The following is a 27,938-nucleotide window of genomic DNA, read 5'->3' as shown; positions in this document are numbered from 1 at the left end:
TAACTATTGCATAATTCACTTTGAAAGTGTCTCTTCCGACACAGTTAAACAGATTATTGAGGCCGGGGGGGGAACTTGCCAAACGTTTGTTTCTTAATGCTATCCAGTGATCATTTGTTCCATTGGCTCAGCTTCGTTTTTTCCATCTTCACCTTTGCAGTCCTCTTGCCTTACTTGCCCATAAAGCTTTTCAATCCCACTGTCTGTGGGGGACTGTAGATGCCAGTGAGTTTCTTCCAAGCCAGGCTCAGAAAAGAACATCAGGGGCTTATAGAAGCCTACCTCAAATGAGAGGCAAGCTTTTAAGACCCCTTGATTCTTTCTCTGCTTGAACTGATATCCAGATGGGAGGAGAATTGCCAGCTTTCCTGACTGGCATATGCTGTTTACAGCCTAAGCAAAGCCTTTACCACCAGATAAGGATTATGGGTGTGTTGGTCACTAAAGGCTGCACACACCTCTAAAAAGTTGTCCCCCTGCCACTGTGGGCACATTTATGTGGAGAAGAGGCATACAAATAGAATGATTAATTGATTGAATAAATACATACATAATGGAGCTAGGTTGCTCCCCTACCTTTCACAGGGCCAGTTTTAAGAGTTGCAGGGGTGAAATCAGAGGGTGGTAACCAAAAGCTGTCTCCACATGGACAACTGCAACATTTCCACACACCCCAAGCCCCAAGAAAAATTACCTAAGTTATCCCCCTTGGAATTTGAATAATTTCCTAGTTAAGATGGGGGGGAGCACTATGGAAAGCTCACCTGTCTTGACCCACAATTTATTGTATACAAAAGATTGTGGTATAATCATGTCAGGCGTAGTGTTGGGATTGGCAAAATCATGGCTTTCCACATTGCTTACAAAAATGTAAGCAAATAAAGATGAGGGCAACAGAGAAGAAAGGAAAGAACAGGTCTGGAACTATGAGAATGTGTTTGCAGCACTTGTTGGAAATGAATGTGAATGGGAGGTGACCTTTCAAACATTCATAAAGCTAAATAAGAGTGCAAAGTAAGGGAGATCGGTTTTTTAAACAGCCCTGATTAGGCATGATAAAGACAGCATACTAGTTGAACTAAACTGTGCTTTCTGATAAGTTTTTACAGTGGAAATTTATTGGGCTCTTTGTTATTTCACCTGTGCACCAACCTCCTCTAGGTTAGGGCGAACCTAGGCCAGTCATTCATTGCAAAGGAAAGTTCCGAAAATTGCCACACTTCCTTGGCATTTTAAAGGGACAACACACACACACACACACACACACACACACACACACACACTGGAATTATTGATATCCTACTTGGTGTCTTATCAGTTTTGCTTTTTGGTGACCTAGGTACTCTCTGAAAACACAGATTCAGCACTCTTTGTTATACTAATGTTTGGAGCAAAAACATGCACCTTTGGTCCTACGTATCTCCTGTAACACTCTGCCAACAAGCGATATGTAGAAAGGGTGTATGTGATCCCAGATGTTTGTTTTATGTTGTCAAATACTAATCTCTGTTTATTTCAAAGGGATCCCATTTTCAAAAACTCACAAACTTGAAAGTTGTTCCAGTTTCAAAATAAATTTTGCCATTGAGAATCCCCACGATGTATTTGCAAACATAAAGTCTATGCTTGATTTTGAACAGAGTTGTTCATTAGTAGTCAAGCTGACTACTGTGGCTTCCCTCCCAATAATGGCATTGCTGCAGCTTTCCTGCACAATGTGGTGATGAAGTTGGTGCCGTGTGGGTGCACCAGCAGAGCCAATCTGATGCTTCTGCTGGAGAACCTGCACAGCTCTGTTGTCCTGTCCTGTCAAGCTGCTGTGACGCTGGTGACAGGACAATGCCTCTGCCCTGCCACCCCAGCTGCTGCAGTATCCAATACCACATTCTCACCAGTACTGTCATACATTACTTTGCACATCATTCAATAGTTCCTGCTCTGAATATTCACAGTAATTTCCTTTGTTGCCATTTACTAACATGCACATCAAATGTATATTTCCCACATCCTTTCTTTAGTAGCACACTGGGCAGTCTCTTCGTTTGAGTTAACCAGTGGTTTTCATGGTTTTCAAAGGAAACTGGAATAAATCTTTCAGTACAAAAAACAAAATATATAAATATCAAGAGCATCCTGTTAGAAATTAAGGCTAGGGTACAAAGGTACACCCAAGGGTTTGGGCATGCCGTTGATCTTTTAAGCTTGTTTTTAAGGCAGTATTGTGAGAATTTTAGCAGGGAATTCTTACATAGGTGAGCATCCTGAGTTTGGGTGAATGGAACTGAGGATGGCACAGCCTGAAAGGAGCAGGCTATACCCCCACTTTCTCCTGCCCCAAAGTTCCCAAAACATACACTGGAGGTGGCCGCAGCAGTGGACATTCCCAGCCCATGGCAAAGCTTCTTTTCCCATTCTAGTTAGTAGCCTAGGAAATGCCAAGAATAATTTATGGCCAATTGTGTGAACCATTAAACCAGCTCTCCGGCGACCAATGCCTTGGCATACCCTAACATTTATCAACTGAGTAATAATAATAGAATCATTATCTGTGGTATACATATTGATTCTCCCCCTGCTCCCAATCCCACCACGGTCACTAGTATCGTGCTTCTGGACCAGAGGGTGTCACCTTCTGGTACCTCACAAGCTAAATTCAGTGGGACTTGATTGTAGGAGTATACATTTAGAGATGAGTGTTAGTATTTGATTGAAAAGAGGGCTTCCAAATGATTCTTCAGTTTAGGTCAGCTGGACCCACACTGCTGAGCTTCCCAAGTGGATGGGTTCAGTTTGCTTCTTGTCTTCCTTGAGGCTCAAGGGCACCATCATTTGCAGCCCAATGCAGAACTGAAATATCTAATCTACGAGCCCTACAGAGGGAAAGTTAATCAAGCAACTAGCTATTTCAGTACCCTGCTAAAAACACCATTTCCTTCCTCAAATACAACTTTGAGAGTGTCTTCCCCCCCCAATGGGACCCAGGTGGCGCTGTGGGTTAAACCACTGAGCCTAGGGCTTGCTGATCAGAAGGTCGGCGGTTCGAATCCCTGTGACGGGGTGAGCTCCTGTTGTTCGGTCCCAGCTCCTGCCAACCTAGCAGTTCGAAAGCACGTCAAAGTGCAAGTAGATAAATAGGTACCGCTACAGTGGGAAGGTAAACAGCGTTTCCATGTGCTGCTCTGGTTCGCCAGAAGCAGCTTTGTCATGCTGGCCACATGACCTGGAAGCTGTACGCCGGCTCCCTCGGCCAATAACGCGAGATGAGTGCCGCAACCCCAGAGTCGGTCACGACTGGACCTAATGGTCAGGGGTCCCTTTACCTTTACCCCCCCCCAACACACTTCCCCTCTTTTTTTGCAAAAGAAAGTAAGAATGGAAAAAGAATCAACACCCTTCTCTCATACACCCCATGTTTACTCCTCCGTTGAACTTTCTCCCTGTCTCTCCATTTTGTCCTCATTCTCAGCAGAAAAACCTTTTTTTCATTTTAAAAAAAGAAGTGCAAAACATGTTGCAGCCTGTGGAGGACTTGAAATAAAAGGGTTTTTTTGCCTTTGTTTTGGTGTCAGTTGATTTCTTACCAAAGTGTTTGATTTGCATTTTTTTTCTTGTCGTTTGCAGAAGCCGAAAGCGGTATGCCCTCTTCGTTACCTTTCCTTCCAACCTCAGCCCTACCTTCACTCCTCCTAACTTCAGGACTAACCCCTTGCCAAGAGTACAGGAAGATAACACCTTTGTCTATCTTTCTCTCCATATATATACACGTAAATATATGTATATACACGTCCAAGTGTGCATACATATATATATATATATATGTATCTATATATATGAGTCCCCCCACAGTTTCAAAGAGGAGAGAGAACTTTATAGCAACAGATTGTTTCTTCGTTGGTTCTTGTGACTCTCGCATTAACTTCTTTGCAGGAATATACCTATATCTATATATACATGCACACATGCGGGTATATATACAAATGAAATTTTGATTCCAGGCTTCTATATTAAGATGCCAGAGGTGCATAAGATTATTACAGTGGGAGAACTGCCTCTCCTGTTCCGTACTCTCCCCACCCCCTGTTTTATGTACTTCCCTTATGTTACCACAGTGTCTGCTCCCTGTCTATTAACCTCTGCACTGCCCCATTGTCTTTGTCGTATTCACACCTTTGCTGAGAGATCCCTTGAGTCCTCCTTCAGCATACCTGTTGAACACACAGTATTTTTCCATGTCCTAAAGTTTCACCTTCCATTAACAAAGTACAAATGTGTTGATTTTTCTTTTAGTTTACATTTTAAAATTTTGGATATGTAACATTCAGTCGGATTAACTGAGAACACAGCGTCACACAGAGAAACAACTATATTGTTTTATCCATGCACAGTGGGTGGCTCTTTGTCCTACATGTTCATATTCATACCAACATGGGAGAGGCCATTTACTGGGACCTTTGAATGAGTTGGCTAATTTCTCCACACTTTGCACTGGCATGTTTTGCATACTACTTTTGTGGGCCGGTATTCAGTGCCCCATCTCGAGCTTACATGCCATCCTGCTGTTTTGGATTTGAAATAAGTAAGGCATGAACTACCAAATCCCTTTAACTTCTCTATTGCTTCACTAGCCTGCACTTCCGAGGGTGCCCACTGGGACCTCCTCAGCCTTGACATACTTTCATTGCTTCTTGCACTGCATACCCCAACCTTCCTTCTTCCTCCTTCTTCCCTTCCTCTCCCTCCTGCTCCTGTTTTCGTTACATCATTCTGTGTAGTTTGTAACATTCTTTCTTTTTAGTTCTTATATCCTGTGGATTTGGAGTAGATATGCGAAAAAGAGAGGTGGCTTCCTGTCAGTTTGGCATTATTCATATGATCCAACTGCAGAGAAGTTACTGCAACACTTGGCACCTTCAAGATCTGCAGTTGTTGCACCTCTTAATTTGGCTTCTTGTTTACCAGTAATGTTAACCTCGTGGTAAAGGCATGCTTGGCAGTGTGAGAAAAGTGTGTGTGGTTTAAAAAGTGCACCGACTTGCTCCCAGAATGGAACGGCTTTGTGCTGCCTTAACATTCGTTTGTTCGCATTATGTGGCTAACCCAATTAATGACCATGAACAATTTGAATGTTTGAGAACACATTGTGTTCGGCACCGTTTTTCTTGAAACAAGTTTGGACACATTCTTGCTAAAGGAGCAGATGATGTAGTCTATTGGCAGTTGACATTCTTACCGAGGACTTTAACTCCCTGGGAGCAACTCTTGCGATTGTCTGCTTTGGTGTTAATGGAGCTTCAGTATTCTGTAACTTTGTGGAGCTGCCTTGTTGTCTGCAATCTCTACAGTGTCTACAGTGGTTCCCCCCCAAAAAAAAGTATATATAAAGATGTGGAATCTGTATTAAAATTATTCAGAGAAGCCCCAAAGAAAGAAGCAGTAGCTGGGAGACACACAGCTCCCCAAAGAGATGTGTGTGCATGCCTCCCATACTGTTCTGCAAAAAGCCGTAAGGGTAAGGGAAAAAAACGAAAACAAAAGCACACCTATAATTCCTAATTGCTTTAAGGACCACAGTTTAAGGAGCTGTTTGCAACATTACAAGCAGGCCTTATCATGGACCAATAGGCACAGCCCATGGATCAACAAATATTTAAAAAGACAACCAATAGCAGCTGTGTTTTGACTTTGTCATAAACCTAATCAAGAACATCCCATGTCTATTAAATTAAATACAGCAATTGCAATATGATGGTGAATAATATATTTTGTTGTGATCTTAAATTGCCTGGGGAATGGTACAGCACATCTACCTTATAATGGAAGTTACTTGTACTTTTTTTTTTGGTTACCCATCCCATCAAAAGTTTGCTAGTTGTTCTATACATGAGCACAGAATATATGCACATAGGAATTGTGTGTCCTGGTGTGCATTTGGGCATACTAGACATTTTCTACTGACATGGAGCCAGGAGTTGGTTGGTTTTTAGCTGGAGATGCCAACTCTTGATGAAAATATATTTATTATTATTATTATTATTATTATTATTATTATTATTATTAGCTGTGTGATATCCAGAAGTTTGGCAGGAATAGCTTTCCCCAACACTTTTTTTTTTAAATGATACATATGATCTTGCTCTAGAAAACTGTAGAAACTTACCTGGGGCTCCCTGTGGTCTCTTGTCCTGGCACCATTCAGGGCTACATGCTCTTAGCTTTCCTGCTCTTCGGTGCCATATTGACATTGGTGATTTTATATTTTGTGGGAAGCTTCATTCGTCAGCAGCAGATTTGGAACCTAATATATAGTTTCAAATTTGAATAGTCTGATGTAAAGACTGAGCAGATGTTTCAGTATTTAACATTTTCCAAGTTCTCGATCAGTTTCCTGCCCTGCCCATCTCCAGTATATAGTACACAGGCATAAATCGTATGCAACAGACCTGGTAGTGTGTTCGATTGAGCTAATCAGGGCTTATGTCTGAGAAGGCATGCATAGGATCACACTTTCTAAGGCTTGTACACACATAATTGGCAATAAGTCTCAGTAGACAAAATGGGTGCTTCTTCTGATTACACATAGATACAATTGTTTTAGTCCAGGGGTAACTAATGCCATGTCTGTCAGATGTTAGTGGGGCACAATTCCCATTACTTTAATTCCCATCCACTATATGGTGTTTTGTTTTATTTTTCCAAAATATCCTGTGATGAGATCCATAAGGAACTGATCCTTATGAAGAATTCAGCACAGGTTCAGCTTTCTGATCACCATGCATTCGGCATTTTTTTTACTTAGAATCTAATCCCATTCCCCAATTACGTTCAACATTGAATGATTAGAATTATCACGTCATTGGATATGTGGGAATTAGGCCATAATTTAATTCATTTTAACCCTTAATATTATGTCTTCCTCTTCAAGTTTTTAAGTGATTACCACTATTCCATTAGAAACAGAAAGCAGGAAATAGAACTGGAACTGGAACTGCTTTGGACGTGACCAGAACCGTTCAAGGAGCAGAGTAACCTGCTACATAAAGCACATGTTATCAGGAAACGTATATCTAAGAAAACCTGTCTCGAGACAAGTATCACTGGAGAGCCAGATTACTGTATAAGTCCATATTTGGTTGTCATTATGAGGTTTGTTGCCTCATTATGTGTGGAATGACCATGGTGAACGAGTGATTCACAGACCAAAAGACCTGGAGCTCCTAAAGGGAGCCCTTAGCCCTACTGAAGTAAATTAATTCATTTAAAAAATCCAACCTTTCTATCTTTTAAAAAGAATGCTAACAATATTACAAAATATGTTAAGGGATGTTAACCAACAAAAATCAGCTAGGACACAAGCACTTCAGAATACAAGAACACACCTTCTGCCAAATGTTCTAGAAAAGAACATATTTACAGTCTAGTGGAAGGCCCAGCGACAATGGGGATGTTCTACAAGTCTGACAAGGTGACTGAAAAGGCCTATCCATTATAATAGCTTACAACGTGGTAGAAGAATGGAGAGAAGGGCCTCCAAGGTTGACCTAAGTATTTGGCTAGGTACATATAAGTGGGTATCTCTGTCCCAGACCATTTAAAGTCTTAAAGATTAGGACTAACGCTTTGAATTAGGCTCAGCAAAAAAAATGGCAACTAGTGGAAATGATATAACACCAAAGTAATATGTGCTTTACACTTTGCTCGGTCAAAATGCTCCAGTTTATTGATGTATCAGAGTACTTCTGAACGCCCTCCTGTCAGATGAGAGAGCCTTTGCTGTAGTGGTGCCTACCTTGTGGAACACTCTCCAATCAGATTTCAAGGAGATAAATAACTATACAACTTTTAGAAGACATATGAAGGCAGTCCTATATAGGGAAGTTTTTAATGTTTGATGTTTTATTATGCTTTTATATTTGTTGGAAGCCACCCAGAGTGGCTGGGACAACCCAGTCAGATGGGCAGGGCATAAATTATTATTATTTTTAGTATTTATTATTATTATTCAAAAGCAGGCTTTCATAGAGCATGTTACAGTAATATAACCTGGATGTTATGAGAACATAAATTACCAGGCTTAGACCTGTCTTGGTGAACAAATTTAAGCTGGTAAAAATACTTATGGCCATTAATGCCTCCTGAGTATCCAACCATGCTAACAGACTCATGATTCTCCAGACCTCCAAACTATGAAGTTGATTCTTAAAGGAAAGTGCAAACTCCAGCCAAAGCAGGGTGAACACCCTAATCTGGACCAGTAGAACCCCCAACAAACCCTACAATCTTATCTGGAATAAGGGTTCTTCGCTTCTCTTAGGGAGCCATTGGTAACCTCTCCATATTGTTGTTGTTTAGTCATTTAGTCGTGCCCGACTCTTCGTGACCCCATGGACCAGAGCACACCAGGCACCCCTGTCTTCCACTGCCTCCTGCAGTTTGGTCAAACTCATGTTGGTAGCTTCCACTATCCAACCATCTCATCCTATGTTGTCCCCTTCTCCTTGTGCCCTTCATCTTTCCCAACATCAGGGTCTTTTCCAGGGAGTCTTCTCTTCTCATGAGGTGGCCAAAGTATTGGAGCCTCAGCTTCAGGATCTGTCCTTCCAGTGAGCACTCAGGGCTGATTTCCTTCAGAATGGATAGGTTTGATCTTCTTGCAGTCCATGGGACTCTCAAGAGTCTCCTCCAGCACTATAATTCAAAAACATAAATTCTTCGGCGATTCTTTATGGTCCAGCTCTCACTTCCATACATCACTACTGGGGAAACTATAGCTTTAACTATACAGACATTTTTCGGCAAGGTGATGTCTCTGCTTTTTAAGATGCTGTCTAGGTTTGCCGTTGCTTTTCTCCCAAGAAGTAGGCGTCTTTTAATTTCGTGACTCCTGTCACCATTTGCAGTGATCATGGAGCCCAAGAAAGTAAAAATCTCTCACTGCCTCTATTTCTTCCCCTTCTATTTGCCAAGAAGTGATGGGACCAGTGGCCATGATCTTGGTTTTTTTGATGTTGAGCTTCAGACCATATTTTGCGCTCTCCTCTTTCACCCTCATTAAAAGGTTCTTTAATTCCTCCTCACTTTCTGCCATCAAAGTTGTGCCATCTGCATATCTGAGGCTGTTGATATTTCTTCCAGTAATCTTAATTCCGGCTTGGGATTCAGCCAATCCAGCCTTTCGTATGATGAATTCTGCATATAATAAGCAGGGAGACAATATACTCCTTTCCCAATTTTGAACCAATCAGTTGTTCCATATCCAGTTCTAACTGTAGCTTCTTGTCCCACATAGAGATTTCTCAGGAGACAGATGAGGTGATCAGGCACTCCCATTCTTTTAAGAACTTGCCATAGTTTGCTGTGGTCGACACAGTCAAAGGCTTTTGCATAGTCAATGAAGCATACAACTCTCCTTGTAAGCTACTTTAGTATCGCTTTGGATCCAACATAAGTTTATCATCTACAATAGACTTTGAAAAAACCCCAACAACATCTCCCTTCATGAATACTTATTCAGATGTAGTCAATGTTAATCTCTCATATACCTGAATATAGCAGAGGTCTGCATGTGGGGCCATAACTCACTATGGCCATTCAAGCCTCCTTCCCCTGAATTTTCAGCCGTTTTTCTTTTTTAAAAGGATCTGTAGCTCTTTTAAATGTGAGGCTATCAGGAAAAACCTGGAGATATTCCTACTGTGCTTAATGCCCTTTCCTAGAGAACGTTCTCTAGCTGCATTTAAGATTCATTCTTGCTTCCTTTGAAATACCTTGGGCAAGAGCCTCCAAAAGTCATTCTGGAATTTCACTTTTGGCAAACTCTATCCCTGAGTTAAATCAACTTTGGTCACTAGTTGTTGCTTTTTCACCAGCTCCACCAGGATATCCAGTACTGCTGAGTGACAGATAAGCTGATATAACAACCTGCACTCACATTTTCTGTTTGGGTGCAAAGGACGTCTGCTTTGTGGACAAATCACCTGAGGCATTTGGCTTGTCTTATTTAAATAGTAAAAAAAAATAAGTACGGTAGCAAAAATAAGGTAAAAATCTCTTTTGGTTCCCCCAAAATTTCTTGGATGTTTTGCCCGAGTAGGAACTTCCAAATTTGATGTTTGCTTCAGGTGAAATTCAGTGGCAACTCCAATTCTACTCATTTGTTTTGTAAGAAGTTAAACCTCTTCCTGTCTTCCAGGGTTCTGACCAATTAGTGCAAGTGCACTGATATGATTGGCGTGTGACTGAAGCAATGATGCCATCCTTCACTGCTTCCTCTTCCACGTATTGATCAGTGAAGGAGAAGAGGATTGATGGCTGTGCTTCTCTCCCTTGTCAGTTCAGTCCTGGTTAGAAAAGACAACTAGATGCTGCAGATATTGCAGTAAATGTGAAACTAAATCTCTGCTTCCCAACTTTGGGTGGTATCAGTTCTCCTAGCACAAGGACTTTTAGCTGCACAATGAAACTCCACCGTCCTCCAAAAATATGTTCTGGATTTCCCCTCCAACACCACTCTAGAGCAGATTTAAGATGGAAGTGGGGGCATGCAGGGAAAGGAGAAGGTGGGAAAGCTCCATTTCACCGCTAAAAGTCCTTGCATTGGTGGAACTGTCTAGTCAGATGCCCCCCCCCATTATTTCTAGTGATCCAATGTGCTATTTCAAGGTTTTCCAAGTGTACAATTTATAGCAGTATTTCTTGAGGGTGGGGGACAACAACTCTGACAGGACAATGCCAGGAAATTGTACCCTTTGTGACCTGCACTGTGTGCCATGTGTTCATATGTATGTGCTTTAACTGTCCTATCAACTTCATCCCTTTAAAACATGGTTTCCTGCCAAGTTGCATTGCATGGATGTCAACTCTCCTCTCACCTAACACAGACAAAGCAAAAGAAGTAACACTCTTCTCACACTACTTGGAAAAATCTGAGGCTTTGCCACCAACAAAGGATAGAGTCCTAAATAGCTTAGATCAGGCACATCCAACAGGTAGATTGTGATCTACTGGTAGATCACTGGACATCTGTGGTAGATCACTGGCTCCCCCCAGAAAAGCTCAACAACTTTGGCTCCCTTAAAAAAGCTCAACATTTTAGCCCTGCACCCCCCCCCCAGAAAGGTGCTCTCCTCCTCCCTAAAAAAACTCAAGAGCTTTGACCTGAACCCCCCCAAAAGCGGGTAGATCACTGCCGGTTTTTAACTCTACGAGTAGATCGCAGCCTCTTGGGAGTTGGCCACCCCTGGCTTAGATGGTCCAGTTTATTGATAGGGCAAGTTTCATGGACTTTCCTTAAAATGGATGAGGTGGAGTTATTGGAGGAAACCAGTTATTCTAGGAACACAAAAGTGTCACGGTGATGATGATCATTATCATGATGATGATGATAATAATTATAATTATAATAATAATATCTTACCCATTGCCTCCTATGTTCTGCCCTAGAAAAATTTGAGGTTGCCTGATATTTCACAGAACAAGCTGATCTCCTGAATACAGAAAAAAACTTAAAAGAAAAATGATGGCTGGTGTTAACACAGCACAGTGTTATATTAATATTCAAGCTTTCTGCTGCTGTTTATGCAAATGTTAATGCTGGGGACCTCCCGACCCCACCCCCTGCCGTCACCAAATACATTCCTAGTGATCTTTGCATTGGAATAAGAGAACCTGGTTTCTCATGGGTGGGATTTGGGGCGGATCAGAAGGGCGATTCATGAACACCCATGCTCATCAGGATATTAGGATGCAGCACCAGAGGAATTCATCCAGTCTTTAGTGTTAATAATATGCTAAAGCCCCTACTTAACATCCTTTAACACAAATAACCAATATATTTCACACTAAAAAGGCATAATCATTTATCAAGTGGTAAGCTAACCACAGCCTGTGTTTATTCAGCTAGTAAGTCAGTTTTCTGTGCTGTCCTGCAGTGAAGAGATGTTTACTCTGGCTCCATATTTCTAAACTGATGCTGAAAGTGAGATAAAATTAAACATTGATTTGACTTTCCAAATGTTTATATACCCACACATGATGATGAGTTACATACTTGGTAAATGGACTTCTATATTTAACCAACATCCCACCAAACCTCATGTAGATTCAACTTTGGGTCGAAGACCCCTGAGCTGGCATTGTTTAGACTTACGCTGATTACTGCCTGAAACCCAAAATAATACATTTTGATGACCATACCTGAAATTCACAGAGGTTAACAAGGAACAATGTGATTAGATATTATCCTCTTTCTTCAAATGTAGCTGATTTCAACCCCCCCCCCCCAAAAAAGGGATGAGTAATTTATTTTTATCCATTGGCAACACATTGAAAAGGAGCCTTGGGATGGAGAAATTATTAGCCATTATACTCATTTTATGTTTTCTTTAGCTACAGTAACTGGTTGTCTTGTACCATTCCCCTTGAGTATATATGTGTATTGTACTGTAAGTAATGTGATATATAGAGATAGGGGGCCCATTAATAACATCCCTATTTCAACAGAAATTGACATGAAGAGGTAAAATGCCTGAGAAATAGAGCCTTTTCCAAGCAACTCTTTCCTTGGGAATCACTTCCTTTCACATCAATCATTATGATTTTGTCAGCCTTTAATGCAGAGCAAAAAAAATCAAAGCTTTTCTGAGAGGCTCCGTAGACTTTTCCTCTCCTAATTTAAGACACACAACTCCTAACACAAGTGTTGGGAGTTGTATGATTATTGCCATTGTTTATCCTTTGAATTTTAGGTATATTTAAAATATGCTTTGGATTGGAGCCCTGGTCAGATTCGAGACCTTCAATAAAAGTGGCTTCCAGGTTTCCTATTTTGATTTTTCTCAACTAATGGGCCTCCTATAACAGAACAAAGATGAAGCAATTAGTTTGATTTCACAACTGAAAAGCAGCATGACCTCATGATGTTGTCTTCTTGGCTTTTGTTTGTTTTTTGTTTCGTTTGGTTTTGTCGGACAGTATATTAATCAATCCTGGAAACCATGTGAAGATTCAAGAGGGTACTTTAGGATTCTTCATTGCAAGCGATGCCAAAGAAGTAAAAAGGTAATACATTGTCAGATTTTATGTTGTTCTCTATATATTCTCCTTCTCCTTCTCCTTCTCCTTCTCCTTCTCCTTCTCCTTCTCCTTCTCCTTCTCCTTCTCCTTCTCCTTCTCCTTCTCCTTCTCCTTCTCCTCCTCCTCCTCCTCCTTCTCCTCCTCCTCCTCCTCCTCCTCCTCCTCCTCCTCAATATGGTGCAACTTCAAACTGTCTTAGTCAACTGTGCTGGCAACTGTCCAAGGCGTGTTTCAGAAACTGGTCCCACATAAATTTCCTTCATCTGATGAGGAATGGAGCAAACCCTCAACAGTGCAGATAAAAGATAGAGAAGGCCTTCCTGGTTCTGACCCAAGGCCCATGTAGTCCAGTGTTCTGCTTCTGCTGGCAGGTAATCAGATGACTCTGAAAATCCCACAAACAGATACTGTCGTTCCAACTCAGTGGTGGCCCGTGTGGTGTGGTGGAACCCAGCATCTCTGCATCAACTCCACACCCAAATGGGGCTGGTGTGAGGCAGTACAGTGCAGGTGCATTGGCAGAGCCATTGCAGCACTGCCACCTGTCATCCACCCATCCACCCACCCCAAAATTTATTGTCACTCTGCTTCACCCTAGCCCTGTCTAGGTAAGCTGGAGCAAGCTCTGCCCCAACAAATGGGCCCAAGGTGGACCTCAAGGCAGCTTATGCTTACTCACATAAAATAACCTAAATATTTAAGATATCTTTATTGTCATGTCCCCTTGGGGGAACAACGAAATTACTCGGTTGCTACATCCACTCAGATAAGGCATTCCGCATAATCCAAAATTACAAAACCTAATTAAAAACAGTAAATATAATACAAATAACAAATAAAATAAAATGACTTCAAAGTCCAGGCTTTCCATTTAAGGCCAAAATCGCTCTAGAGAAGAAACTGTTCCTGAGACGGCTCGTTCTTGTCTATATCTCCGTCCCGATGGCAGGAGCTGAAAGAAATGGTGACCAGGGTGCGTTGGATCTCTTGATATGTCTAGTGCTTTTCTATGGCACCTGGTGGTGTAGATTTGTTTTAAGGTGAAGAGTGAGCAGCCAATAATGCTCTCTGCTGTTTTAATAATTCTACACAGCCCTGCTCTATCCTGAGAAGTACAGCTTCCGTACCACACACATAAACCGTACGTGAGCACGCTCTGTATGGCACAGTGATAGAAGAAGGCAAGCAGCAGCTTTTGTGGAAGATGATTTGAAACCAGCACTAAAACATCATAGCAATTGAGCATCACCAACATTGCATCATAAGACTACCATAATCTGAATTATCAGGTGACACCAGCCACATGAGTTTTGAAGGGCCTTTCAGAAGAAGAACGCATTTTCTCAGCCTCCGAAAGAGCATAAGGGAGCTGGCCTAATGGGTCTCACTTGGGAGAGAGCCCCATAAAGAGGGTGCTGCAGCCACAAAGCCTTGCCTGTTGTAGGACTGTGTCTTAGAAGTCAGAGACCCTCAAAACATGATCTCACCACATGCTCAAAGTATATGGGTGAGGAGAACCTTTAAAAAAGGCTGTTCATTTAGCCCCAAGCCCCGGCTATCTGTCACAATATCATTTAGAAATACATGGATAAATAATAGTATATTGGATCAGAAGTTCCCACTGCAAGCAGGAAGTTGCCAGTTCTCCCCTCCCTTTTTATACAGTGGTACCTCTACTTATGAATAACTCTACTTACGAATGTTTCTACTTACGAATGGAGCTCTGTCCGCCATCTTGGATGCTGTTTAGATAGGATTTTTTCGACTTACGAATTTTTAGATAGGGTTGCCTCGACTTACGAATTTTTTCTCCCAATGCATTCCTATGGGATTCGACTTACAATTTTTTTTCGACTTACAAATTGCGTTCGGAACGCATTAAATTCGTAAGTAGAGGTACCACTGTACTTTCCTACAATAAGGTGCGTGCACAGGGCCCTGACCTCATGCCAGTTTGGTGGGGTGCATTGAGGGCTACAGAAAAGGGTAAATGAGTGCCCCCCCCTTTGTATGAGCAGAAGTAACTTTCACAGAGGAGTCCTTAAGTCAAGCCAAATACTCGTAAAACATCAGAGGTGTCTGTCTAAGCACTGTAATTGCAAGAATAATTTCTATTGTCCTTCATTTGTTTCATGACAGCATCTGAGTTCCTCTAAAACATTAAGCTATGTGAAACTAAGTGGAACAAATGGCCTTATATATCTTCAGCTGTCTGCTTTTTTTCAAAATATATATAAAATAAAAATAAAAACCAGAGGGCTTTGAGCCAGCAATTCCCCTGCCAAGAACAGTGTTTTCATTTCTTGTGTGTTTGGATAATAAAGTCACTTTGGATGCTACTTTCCAAGATGAAAGCTGGATGATCTGATCCACCGTGTCATATTTATTAACCGTTCCCCCAATTATTTTCAAGTTAAATTTATTAAAAGAAGCACGAACTTGAATCACCCGGCCTTGTGTTTGAAATTAATTGTCTTGTAGCAAACATTTCCTTTTTAAAATGTCTAAACCTTTCAAAAGATTAAAGGAAATTAGTGCTGGCATGTTTCATTAATTTGGCACTTGTAGCAAGGAGGAAATGTGGGACTAATTTCATTTGTATGGATTAAGAAATGTGTCAGTTTTTCCATTCTCCCTCCCTCTCTAGGGCATTTTTTTACTGCAAGGCCTGTCATGATGACATCACAGATCCCAAAAGGATAAAAAAATGCGGCTGCAAACGACGTAAGTAATTTTCCTCCCCCCTCTCATCCCCCGCTAGCTTTTCTAGTCTACAAAAACGGTTAAGCATTAAGGGATCTCTTTTAAATATATTTCTACATTTTGAATAGTGCTAGAGAGAGGCTAGGAAATCTGTGCATACCAGCACAATAACTGTGTCCTGCAATATCTACTGCTTGCATATTTTGAGGTTTAAATTTCACACCTTTTGGTTTTACCTGCGCCGTTATTAGAACTTATTTGGCATCTTAACAAAATTTAGAGAATGATCACATTATGTATAGGTGTCAAAATTTCTCCCCCCATCCCTCCCCCCAAAAAACATTAATAAGGGTTTCCACAGTACACTTATTGCCTGTTTGAAGCAAACCCCACCCATGAAGGAAAATACCCTAATTTTAAATTACCTGAACATTGCAAGTATTTGTTTTGTTTTGTTTTGCATATCCAAATCATGGACATAAAGCACTGATCAGAAGGAGCTATGCAGGAAATTTTTTAAAGAGGCTGTGTCCAGCCTTGGGAAGCAAAGCAGATCCACAATCTCCAAGCTGCTCCACAGGGACCAAGCTTTGGGAACTTCCCTAAACCAACTGTGCAAAAGCTCACTGGCGCATCAAAACCTCAGCCAGAGTCCATTTATTTATTCTAGGTTATCAGGAATAGCTGACTTGTGTCCCTGCCGATGCTGTTGGATTCCAGCTTGCATCGATTCCGGCCAGCCAGAGTGTTGTAGTCCAACAAAATCTGAAGGGGCACAATTTAGCCACCCCTGCAGTAAATGAGTTAATATTAGGGCCAGTTTATATAATCAGCAGAATCAAGTGGTAACACTTTATGCGGACTGCAACTACGTGGGCTTGCATTTGAGAGCAGTGGGTTGCATGTTTGAATGCTTCTCACCAGTAACAAAACTGTCTTTATCTTTCCTATTCATGTTCTATTTTTTCATGCACAGGTGTGGGGGGGGAGTTGGAAGGGGGGAAGAACATAGCCCTTCTCAAAGGCTGAAGTGGTCTAGTCCAAGGGAGGAGACAAAGTTTTATCGCAATTATGCTGATCATATAAACTGCTCCTTTATATGAATACTGCAGATTATATATTTGCGTCACTGCCCATGCAGAAATATTATGACAGGCAGACAGATAACAGAATGACAAAGAAAATAAACATATTGGAGGCCAATGAGAGGAAATTAAAGAACTGGAAATGAATCCTCCAAAATGCCTTCCAGCAAAAGGTAACTCTAAAACTACAGGGAAGCCCCCAGAGGACCAACCTTTCAGCCCTCAGTATATAAGAAATAGTCTAGTGATTGCAAGCATCAGTCATTCTGGTGAATGAAAAACTGTCGGACAGATGTTGAAATAAAATGAAGGATGGCATAGAAGGAAGATGTCAGAAACGTTGTCCTGAGTATGGAATCAACAGAACAGGTTGGGAAGGAGGCATGGATAGCAAAATTGGATCCCCCCCCCTTGAGCACTTTCTCACAGCGCAATCTTATGCAGTCCACTCAGAAGTTAGTCCCATTGAGTTCAACAAGACTTATGTCTTATGTCCAAGCAACTATATATAGCATTGCAGACTAAGAGTGGAATTCAGCATTGCACCGCTATGAATGTTGTGTCTGTGCGAGCATTTCAGCTTGCCAGATGGAACAATCCCACTTTCCTTCCTCCACGAGCTGTTCTGGGGCTTCTGCCAAGGGAAATATGCACAAGCAGAAGTTCTTGAGCAGCCCTTCTGTTGATAGGGCTACTTTGGTGGATCCCATCCTAAGTCTCCTTATTTCTGTGTGAGTCCATCTGTGTATGAGTCCACACATTGGCCAGAATTGCATACAATGCACCAAGTTGCATTGTTGCGATGCAAATCTAGGTCTGGAACTTGGAGAGGGAGTTGCAGGAGGAAAGCAGCCAATTCACCCTCCACCGACTGCATCTGCCCTGCAAATTTTCCCTACGAACACCCATTTTGTGGCAGCAGGGTTTGCTCACATAACTGTGTGGTTCCAGGCACAAGCCTGGTATGCAGTTGACATCTCAACACATACGGAATATAAGTGATCCCTCATTAGAGAGCAACCTGTGCCTAATTATACATGGCCAAATCCCATTGATTCTAATGGATGTCACCTAGAGCTGGATGTAACTGGGCCGTTACTTGTAATTCAATTAAGGCACTGCCAGAGAACCATAATATCTATGACTGAGAGTCGCTGGCAGTTTTTTTGCGTGCCCAGTCGCAATGCATGATTATCCCTCAGGGAAGAGCCATGTGTTTGTGGGAATGTTCAGGAATGTGGATGAGGAGATATTGTTTAATATATCCTATCCCCGCTTGCGCTAGCAAGCACAAAACTTTAGCAGAGTAAAACATTCCCCTTTTGCAAAATACACAGCAGAAGAACGTTTGCGCAGGCTTGATTTAAGCCACTAAAATAAAGTGTATTTTCCTGGTATTTCCCCTTTTTCCCTCTTAAAAGAAAAGACACAACACAATGCTCTTAAAAGTATAAAAGATGTTTACTTACAAGCATCTCGAGGTACAGCACACTCAAGAGGTAGACTTGCTTAGTTAAAAGGTAATATATACATTGTGAAGTTCACTTATAAGAAGTGAGACTCCATCTCATCTCTCTCTCTAGGCTGGAGGCCTTGAGGGAGAGACTCACTAAGATGTGTGTAGTCCAAGAGGTCTGGTCCAAGAGAGGGAAAATGGCTGTTTCCTTCAGGATTTATCTGCCACTTCCTCAACTCATTTGCATGTGAAGGAAGAGGAAACTACGCTTAGTCATATCCTCCTCCTCAGTCCTCCAAGTGGACTATCTAGGGATTGTTGTGACTTGACTGCACTTAACCCTTTGCATCCCACAAACCCCTTCTCAGGCAATTCACAACATACACAAAAACATACATAAATAACTTTAATCAACCACCCAAGAGTCCCAGCTTGCCACGAAGATCCTGGAACTTCTCTCTTGGCAGGGGCTTTGTTAGGACATCTGCAGTCATCTGGTCAGTGTTGCAGTAACACATTTCAACAAGTCCATCCTCGATCACCTGGCGTATGTAGTGGTACCTGACCCCAATGTGTTTGGTGCGTGCAAGGAACTTTTCACTTTGTGTCAGCTTCATACTGCTCTGATTGTCCTCCATCAAGCTGACAGGTCCCGTTCTTGGCACGCCAAAGTCCTTCAGGAGCTGATCCAGCCAGGGGATCTCTCTGCAAGCTTCCGAAGCCGCAATGTACTCAGATTCTGTGGACGATAAAGCTACACATTTCTGTTTATAGCTGCCCCATGCAATAGCTCCGTCCCCATACATAAAAACATAGCCACTTGTGGATTTATAATCCTTATTGTCCCCAGCCCAATCCGCATCAGTGTACCCAAGCAGTTTAGGGTCTCTGACAGCTGGCAGTTTTAATTTACAGTCCATGGTTCCCTTTAGATAACGAACAACCCTCTTAACTCCAGCCCAATCATGCTCAGTGGGACAACTTACTTTCCTACTTAGGATCCCCACTGCACTTGCCAGGTCAGGTCTGCATGTGGTAACCAAATACAAAAGTTTGCCAATCGCTGACCTGTATTGCGTGTTGTTTGGCAGCAACTTCGAACCTTGTTGATTCTTCAAGAAGTCTGTGGCCATCGGTGTCGCAACTGGGTGTGCGTCCTGCATCTGCATGCTTTCAATCAGTTCAGTTATCTTTTGCCTTTGGCTGAGTAAGAACGATCCATCCTCTTCTCTCTCAACTTGAATTCCCAAGTAGTATTTCACTTTTCCAAGTTCCTTGACCTCTACTTCCCTGTTGAGGTGTTTGACTATGTCTTTATAGTCTTTCTCATTTGACGTAGAAATTAAAAGGTCGTCAACAAAGGCTAAAATGTACGAAAACTGTCCATTCCTTTGTTTGGTGTACAAGCACTTATCAGCAGTCCCTTGCTTGTACCCAAGCTGCACCAGCATCTCATGGAGTTTCTGGTTCCAAGCCCTCGCTGCTTGCTTCAAACCATAAAGTCCTTTCTGCAGCTTGCACACTAGATGTGCCTCATTTGGTTTAATGAAACCTTTGGGCTGCTTCATATAAATCTGCTCAGAAATTTCGCCGTGAAGAAAGGCTGTCGCAATGTCAATATGGTAAACTGACATTTGCTTAGATGCTGCAATACTTAAAAGTAGTCTGACACTGCTGTATCGAACTGTCGGTGCAAACACTTGATCGTAATCCTCTCCATACTTCTGGGAAAAACCTTGTGCCACAAGCCTAGCTTTGTAGCGTTGCACCTCCCCTTCTGAACCCTTTTTAACCTTGAACACCCATTTACTTCCAATTGCTTCCTTACCAGGAGGTAGTTCTGTGAGTGTCCAGGTCCTGTTCCGATGAAGTGCATCTATCTCCTCCTGAGCAGCTTTCCTCCAGAGACTGGCTTCATCTGGTGGCATCCTCTCTATCTCTTCCCATTTGGAAGGTTCCTGTGGAGACGCCGACCTTGTAAGGTAGGACAGCCGTAATGGTGGAACACCTCTGTTGGTTCTGGATGAGCGTCTGACCTCTGGTCTTTCGACCGCATCAGCTTCCTCATCCTCCTCCAGCAGTGGCATATCCCCATACAGCTGCTCGTCATCATCTTCGTCTCTGGTGCTGCCAGGGGCCTGGACCTCCACGTCTTCTCGGGTGTCACCTATAGGGGGTGCTACGACACTAGAAGTTGGATTAGTACTTTGTATTGGTTCAAAAGGAAAAATCACAAATTCCTCATCCTGTGGCTCCTTGGAACAATCAATGGCAGTGTCCTTTGTATCAACTTTGCCTTGCTCATCGAAGTAAATTACATGCTGCGAACTTGTCTTGCCAGTTTGCGGATCCAAGACTCTATATCCTTTTCCTCCAGAAGCGTACCCAACTAGGATCCCTGCCTTCGCTCTGGAATCAAGTTTGTGTCTGTGCTCCTTGGGCACATGATAGTAGCACAAACTTCCAAATACACGTATATGTGACAAATTTGGGGCTTTTCCATGCCAAAGTTCAAATGGTGTGCGCTCTGCGCCTTTCGTGGGCAGTCTGTTCTGAAGATAGACTGAGCAACGAGCCGCTTCACCCCACAGCCTGTGTGACAAGTTAGCTTCCTTTAGCATGCACCTTGTCATTTCCAAAATGGATCTAAATTTCCTCTCTGCAATTGAGTTTTGTTGGGGTGTGTAGGCAACTGTGGTCACGTGTGATATGCCTTCTCTAGCCATGACGGCCTGCATCTCATGTGAACAAAATTCCCCACCATTATCGGACATTAAAATGGAAGGGGCTCGCTGGAACTTGTTCTTGACCATGTTAAGATAGTCCCTGAACAATTCCACTGTCTCACTCTTCTCCTTGATAAAGTAGGCTACGCAGAATCTCGAGAAATCGTCCAAAAATATCAAAATATATTTATTACCTCCTAGAGAAGACACATTCATTGGTCCACATAGATCTGTATGGACAATGTCCAATACTTTAGTGCTTCTCTTCTCTGCACAACGTGGGAAAGAAGGTTTAGTTGCTTTCTCACTAACACAAGTTATACATTTTGATGTTGGTGTATTTGTGTTGCTTTGCTTTACCTGCAGACCTCTCACAAGATCACCTTTCTGTAGTTCCAGAATAACGTTGGTGTCTCTGTGTCCAAGTCTCTTGTGCCAGAGTTCCAGACTTCCTTCGTCCTTTTGACTTGGTTGCGCCACCTTTGCAGACTGGTTCTGCTGGTTCTCTGAAACATTAAGCTCATATACACCATCCTTTAGTGTGCCTTGAACATAAACTTCATCATGCTTAGTCACAATACATTGTCCTTTTTCAAATGTAATTTTAAAACCTTTCCTGTCCAAACTGGACACGCTGAGTAAGTTGCAATTAAGCTTTGGTGCAAACTTAACTTCAGTTATCTTAGTATTAATTGTTTCATGATCTACGTTGAATTTCAAATTCACAGTTCCTGAACCAATTGCCTTTACAATGTTGCCATCAGCAATCTCAATTTCAGAGGTTTCATCCCCATTAATCTCATTAAAATACTCCTTTTCATAACAGAAATGAGAACTCGCTCCACTGTCAAGAATCCACTTATTGCGCTTATTTTCACAATCCTGGACAGCTAAACTCCTCTCCTGCATCAACATGGTTTGCTCATGACTCCCCTTCTTAACACCTTGTGGTTTTGAGGGGTGGGATTCAACTTTATCCCCATTTTGACTCTTGCAGTTCCTTGCTATGTGGTTTTTCCCATTGCATTTAAAACAAATTATTTCTCTAGATGTCTGTCTGGACTTTCCAAAATGCTTGGATGCATAGCTGCTATCCTTCCTCCTTGGATTCCTTTCTTGAGAATCAAGGCTATCTCTGCATTCCTCTCTTAAATGGTTGATAAGCTCATTAAAAGTTAAATCCTTTGTGTGATCCATTATACTTTTAAATGGAGCAAACGTAGGTCCCAATGATGCAAGCATAAACGTTACTTTAGTCACATCATCAAAGGCTCTGGGAGTAAGGGCAATTCTTTGAACAATCTCAGAAAAATTCTTAAAATGCTCTGTAAACTCTTCTCTAGAATTCATCTTCAACTTGAGTAACTTATCCAACAAGTATCTATAGGAACTCTCTGTAGATTGTGCATAAATGCGTTCAATGTCCTCTAGGATCTTAGATGCATCATCTTCAAAATTTATCATTGATAGATGCTCATTCCTCAAACTGCTCAAAATTATGTGCTTGGCTTCATCATTTTTAATACTCCAAGCTTCTATCTTAGCTAAAGCTTCTGCATCGGTTCCTGTAGGCTTTTCTTCCTTAATGGCCTGCAGAACACGCCTAGCAGCAAGATAAACTAAAACGCGCTGCTTCCACTGCACAAAATTATTGTCATCCAGCAGCATAAAACTTGGTCTTGCCTCACTATCAAAACTGGAGCTTGCCATCTTAAAACTTCAAAAATTTCCAAAATTCAAAAATCTTTCAAAAATCAAATTCAAAATCTCAAAAATATCTTCACTACCTCTGAGCTTTCTCAGTGCTGTAAACTCTGAGGGAGGGGAGGGGTAGTTAATCCCCCAAGCACACTGCAGAACAAAGAGACCATGTGCTCAACCAGGAAATCCTAACTGGAAAAATCCTACAGAGTTCAAAATCACAATCCAAATCAATCCTTCAAAAATACACAAAATACGCAACTCTGGGCCGCAATAACCCTATGTGGGAATGTTCAGGAATGTGGATGAGGAGATATTGTTTAATATATCCTATCCCCGCTTGCGCTAGCAAGCACAAAACTTTAGCAGAGTAAAACATTCCCCTTTTGCAAAATACACAGCAGAAGAACGTTTGCGCAGGCTTGATTTAAGCCACTAAAATAAAGTGTATTTTCCTGGTATTTCCCCTTTTTCCCTCTTAAAAGAAAAGACACAACACAATGCTCTTAAAAGTATAAAAGATGTTTACTTACAAGCATCTCGAGGTACAGCACACTCAAGAGGTAGACTTGCTTAGTTAAAAGGTAATATATACATTGTGAAGTTCACTTATAAGAAGTGAGACTCCATCTCATCTCTCTCTCTAGGCTGGAGGCCTTGAGGGAGAGACTCACTAAGATGTGTGTAGTCCAAGAGGTCTGGTCCAAGAGAGGGAAAATGGCTGTTTCCTTCAGGATTTATCTGCCACTTCCTCAACTCATTTGCATGTGAAGGAAGAGGAAACTACGCTTAGTCATATCCTCCTCCTCAGTCCTCCAAGTGGACTATCTAGGGATTGTTGTGACTTGACTGCACTTAACCCTTTGCATCCCACAGTGTTGGAGTTTTAAACCCCTCCAGTGATGAGGGAGAGTGCTTGTGAATGCACTAGCTCCAACACCAGTCATCTTGTTGCCATCCCTGTTCACCTCTGTAATGGAATGGGGATTCTGCTGCACTTACGTAGGCTACCTGCATGATTTTGAACCCTGAAGTGGGGGTGAATGTGCTCGATTCCACTCTCTCTTTTCACATGAGGACTTTAGAATGCCTGGGAACCCTCTGCATGTTTGCCACAGTAGCTTTGCATGCTCTAGAGCAGGCACCCCCAATCTCGGCCCTCCAGATGTTTTGGGACTACAAATCCCATCATCCATAGCTAACAGGACCAGTGATCAGGGATGATGGGAATTGTAGTCCCAAAACATCTGGAAGGCCGAGTTTCGGGGTGCCTGCTCTAGAGGAAGTGGGGGACACTTCACTCATTTCATGCTGCTCTGTGTAAGCAGAGAAGGCTCCCTATAGCAGGCCAAGAATTATCTTGCAGGGAAGACCAGTATTTGTGGGCAAGGTTTATTTCAAGGCTACTTATCTGCCCTTCATGTTCTTCTCACTGAAGGACCCCTGGTAAGCTTTAAAGAAACCCCAGGCTTCACAAGGAAGCCACTGACGACACAGCTCAGTCATGCTGGTGACAGCTCTTCAATCCAGCCCTCCAGCAGTGAGGCAGAGGTCTTTGTAGTCTTGCTACCCAAGATTTCAACCCTCACCCCAAGAATCTCTGAGTCTGGGGACTGTCTATTCTGCCATTTTCACCTGTAAATTGGCAGAGGCATAGAGAAGTGTAGCACCACCTGGTGAAAGTTAGGTAAATAGTGTGTGTGACTAGATGGAAGGAATATGATTCAGTTGAATTTCAGGAAACTAGCAGTACAGGATTGCAGGCCATGTTAGGAGAGAAGCATGTCGAGAGGGACAGGAGGAATGTTGCCTACTTCTCTTCCCCCCTCTCCTCTCCACTCCCCATGTCTTTCTGTGCAGCAGAATTTGTCTAATCTGCTGTAAAATGTCAAATAGTTACATTAGTACTGACAATGTACTTTGTAAAGCTGCAAGATTTGGAGTTCTCCACTCTCCACTCAGTTTGTCAGCTTCATTTATGGATGGCAGTGAGAGCGAACCTTTTCTCTCTCTGCCCTCCTTCTCCCCCCCCCCACACACACTTTAGCTTTTTGTAATTGGTGAGCTTTATAACAAAAAATAGAAACCTTAAATGGAAATTATGCATAAGATGAAAGGGAGGCACAAGAATAAACCTGTGTGTACAGGTGAATGGAATTTGATAGAATATCTTTTTTCACGTGGAAATCTTAATTATTGTGGCATTAATTACATGCAGTTTCCTGGGATAGTTGAAAGCCATGTTCTTTAATAATGCATCAGAGGTTTCACGTCCCTTCAGATGCTGTCTGAACATTAGCTTCAGTATTGTCAGGGTCTAAAAGTGAGTCTGACCTACATAGCTGTTTGTCCAAACCTGTTAAGCCTAGTATTAATAATTCAGCACAGAGCTCTGCAGTTCCACAAAGCCAGAGATAATTAGAGTAACCTTGCTTTTCTTCCACAGATATCCCCCCCCTTCTTACAGCCCTCTTCTCCCTATTCCTTGAATAATCTGTAGATTTTCATGTAATGTTGTCCGAAAAGAAATTCTACTGTGAAATTCCTGTGCTCCGGATTACTGTGTAGCCTTGTGGTATAATCTGCTTTCAGTTGTGTTCTTGCTTTAATTTCATTACAACTTTCCAGCAGAGTACAAGTATTAATACATATTGTGGTTAGAGAAACAAACCTTCATTGAGGCTGCAGTATTTAGTCGATTGAGTGTGTTAGGCATCTTTTAAACTATATATATATATGTTTAGTGCAAGCTCTTAGAAAAATTGCAGGTGGCTAGAGGCACTTCAGCAGAGATGCTTCCCCCTTCTCTTGCAAGAAGGAGAAGAACCCTCTTCTAAGATGGTGCCCGCCTGCTGAGATGCTATGAAATGTTTGCATGGATCATCTAAAAATGAACATTGTTTTCCTCCCCAAGCAGAACAATCGTTTGATTCATATTCATATAATTTGGTGATTGACTTTCTTATTTAACAGAATGATCAATGAAAACTTAACACGACTGATTCATGTAACTGAATGACAGCCCTAAAGTTTTTATTTGCCACAGCCAGCCTGAGATGAAAGTTGCAACAGGGGATGATGATATACTTACTCTGGTTTCTTCTTCTTGTATTAACCACTTTAGTATAAATATGCAATGCTTTTCTTCCCCTCCTCCAGCCGCGATGCTTCCTTCCAAAAGGGGGCTATTGAACCCCCGAGGTACAGGTCATGTGTGTGTACACTGATAATGTTTGAAGGAAATTGCATTAACCTGTGATATTGACAATGTTTTGATTTATTTTTCCTCTTGCTGCCTTGGAACACGGCCCCTACTATATTTTAACTACACACTGATAGTGATCTATTGTGAGTAAAAACGGGCTCCCTGTAGCCCAGAGTGCAATCCAACCTGTCTTTCTTCCAGTAGAGAGTATTCATTTGTCCAGTATTCCAATTCTTTTCTTTACACTTTTATGTTGCATGTAGCGGTGGCGTCTCATACCCACACCTTTTCTCATTCTTTATTGTGGGTCAGTGCGACGTTGAAGAAAATACAGCAGTCTTTCAACTTGCTTTCCCCTGGCCTCTTCTCATTCCCAACTGTATTTTCCATACCCAACTGTATCCCCCCCCCCAATTGTAAATCAAACAATTTTTTTCTCAAGCTTTCCTAATTTGTTATCTATTACGAGGCTGAGAGAAAGTGCCACCCCTGTTTGCAGCAGGTCAACTAGGTTAATAGTCATCCCCACTGTCCAGGAGAACTCTGGGAACTGTTGTTCAAGGGTCTCCAACTGAAATCCTGCCAGTTCTTAGGAGTCTTTTGTGGAGGATTGAGGGAAGCCATGTATACATTTGTATTGCAGAAATGCCCTTTCCTCTGTTGTTCAGCTCTAGTTCCCAGTCAAAGATGCACAGAACATTTAATATAAAATAGCCAATGAATGACTTCCAGCATCAAACATTCAAACTTGGCAAATATCCATCTGTGTACCAGTTAATGAACCCTGATATACTAATACAGTTGTGGTACCAGTTCTTAAGTAGAAAGAGGTAGTTCTAAAATACTAATTATAAATTATTGTTGCTAAGTATTTCCCTTAGTCTGTAGACTTTGCTGAAGAAATAACAACAATCATGTGTGCGTGGCCTAAGTATATTTTTAGTGGCATCAACTGTCTCCAACTTTGTTTCTTATCACTCCCCACTGAAATGCTTTTCATGTGCCCTCCAAAACACAGGAGGACCACTTCCCTGTGAGTGGCATCCACAAAGCAGGGTAGACATTTAAATGATCCCAATCACATAGGCAGGGGCTGACTGCTTTACTCTTTCCATGGGAACCAAGACTTCGCTTCTAGCAAAGTACCAATTCCATGGCCAGGAACCATCACAATAAGCCACCATTTATGTGGTTGTTTAAATGTTGCTCTCAGCTATAAACCACTCATAGATAAGTAGTTCCCATACATATATAGAAATGTGTAAAAGGACATCACATTGTGAAATTTATCTGGTTTCAAATATTAGCAAAACTGAGTCTAGGTCAGTCTAGTGCACAGCATCGTGTGTGCATAGAGTGTAGCACTGAGTGGGAGGCAGGGGGGTGGGCAGACTTGCTGTAGATAATTTGGCCTGGTGAACTTAGTCTCCTTCCTGCATTTTTGTTATGTTTCAGAAAGAAAGACTAAAGAATATCTCAGAAGGAACAAGAATGCTAGCGTTGTGGAAATCCTAAATACTACATTTTCTGTAATGTATCAGAGCACAAGGCTGCTTAATTGGTTTGTAACCAATTATGTGTTAAGCAGAGAGCTGCAGCTAATCTTGGATATAAATAATAATAATAATAATAATAATAATAATAATATATTATTTATTTATTTATTTATTTATTTATTTATACCAGGCATAGGCAAACTTGGCCCTCCAGATGTTTTGGGACTACAACTCCCATGATACCTAGCTAACAGGACCAGTGGTCTGGGATGATGGGAATTGTAGTCCCAAAGCATCTGGAGGACCGAGTTTGCCTATGCCTGATTTAAACCCCACCCATCTGGCTGGGGAAACCCAGACACTCTGGGCGGCTCCCAACAGAATATTAAAAACATGATAAAAGATCAAACATTAAAAACTTCCCTAAATGGCTGCTTTCAGGTGTCTTCTAAAAGTCAGATAGTTGTTTATTTCCTTCACATCTGATGGAAGGAC

The 27,938-nt window shown here is 41.9% G+C and overlaps 1 protein-coding gene across 5 annotated transcripts in view; it reads left to right on the top strand.

Annotated features, from left to right (window-relative positions):
- Nucleotides 1-27,938, top strand: part of KCNMA1 (potassium calcium-activated channel subfamily M alpha 1) — a 541,146-nt gene that overhangs the window by 396,589 nt on the left and 116,619 nt on the right. For all 5 annotated transcript variants that reach the window (XM_035137304.3, XM_035137303.3, XM_088670120.1 and 2 more), the window contains exons 17-18: nucleotides 12,970-13,056; nucleotides 15,719-15,795. In XM_035137304.3, the coding sequence (XP_034993195.3) occupies nucleotides 12,970-13,056; nucleotides 15,719-15,795 (164 nt within the window). The remainder of the gene's footprint in view (nucleotides 1-12,969; nucleotides 13,057-15,718; nucleotides 15,796-27,938) is intronic.

This window comes from Zootoca vivipara, chromosome 5, assembly GCF_965207765.1.
Source record: "Zootoca vivipara chromosome 5, rZooViv2.hap1.1, whole genome shotgun sequence".
Classification (NCBI taxonomy): domain Eukaryota; kingdom Metazoa; phylum Chordata; class Lepidosauria; order Squamata; family Lacertidae; genus Zootoca; species Zootoca vivipara.
The sequence above is the reverse complement of the archived record's forward strand: the minus strand, read 5'-3'. Positions and strand labels throughout refer to the sequence as shown.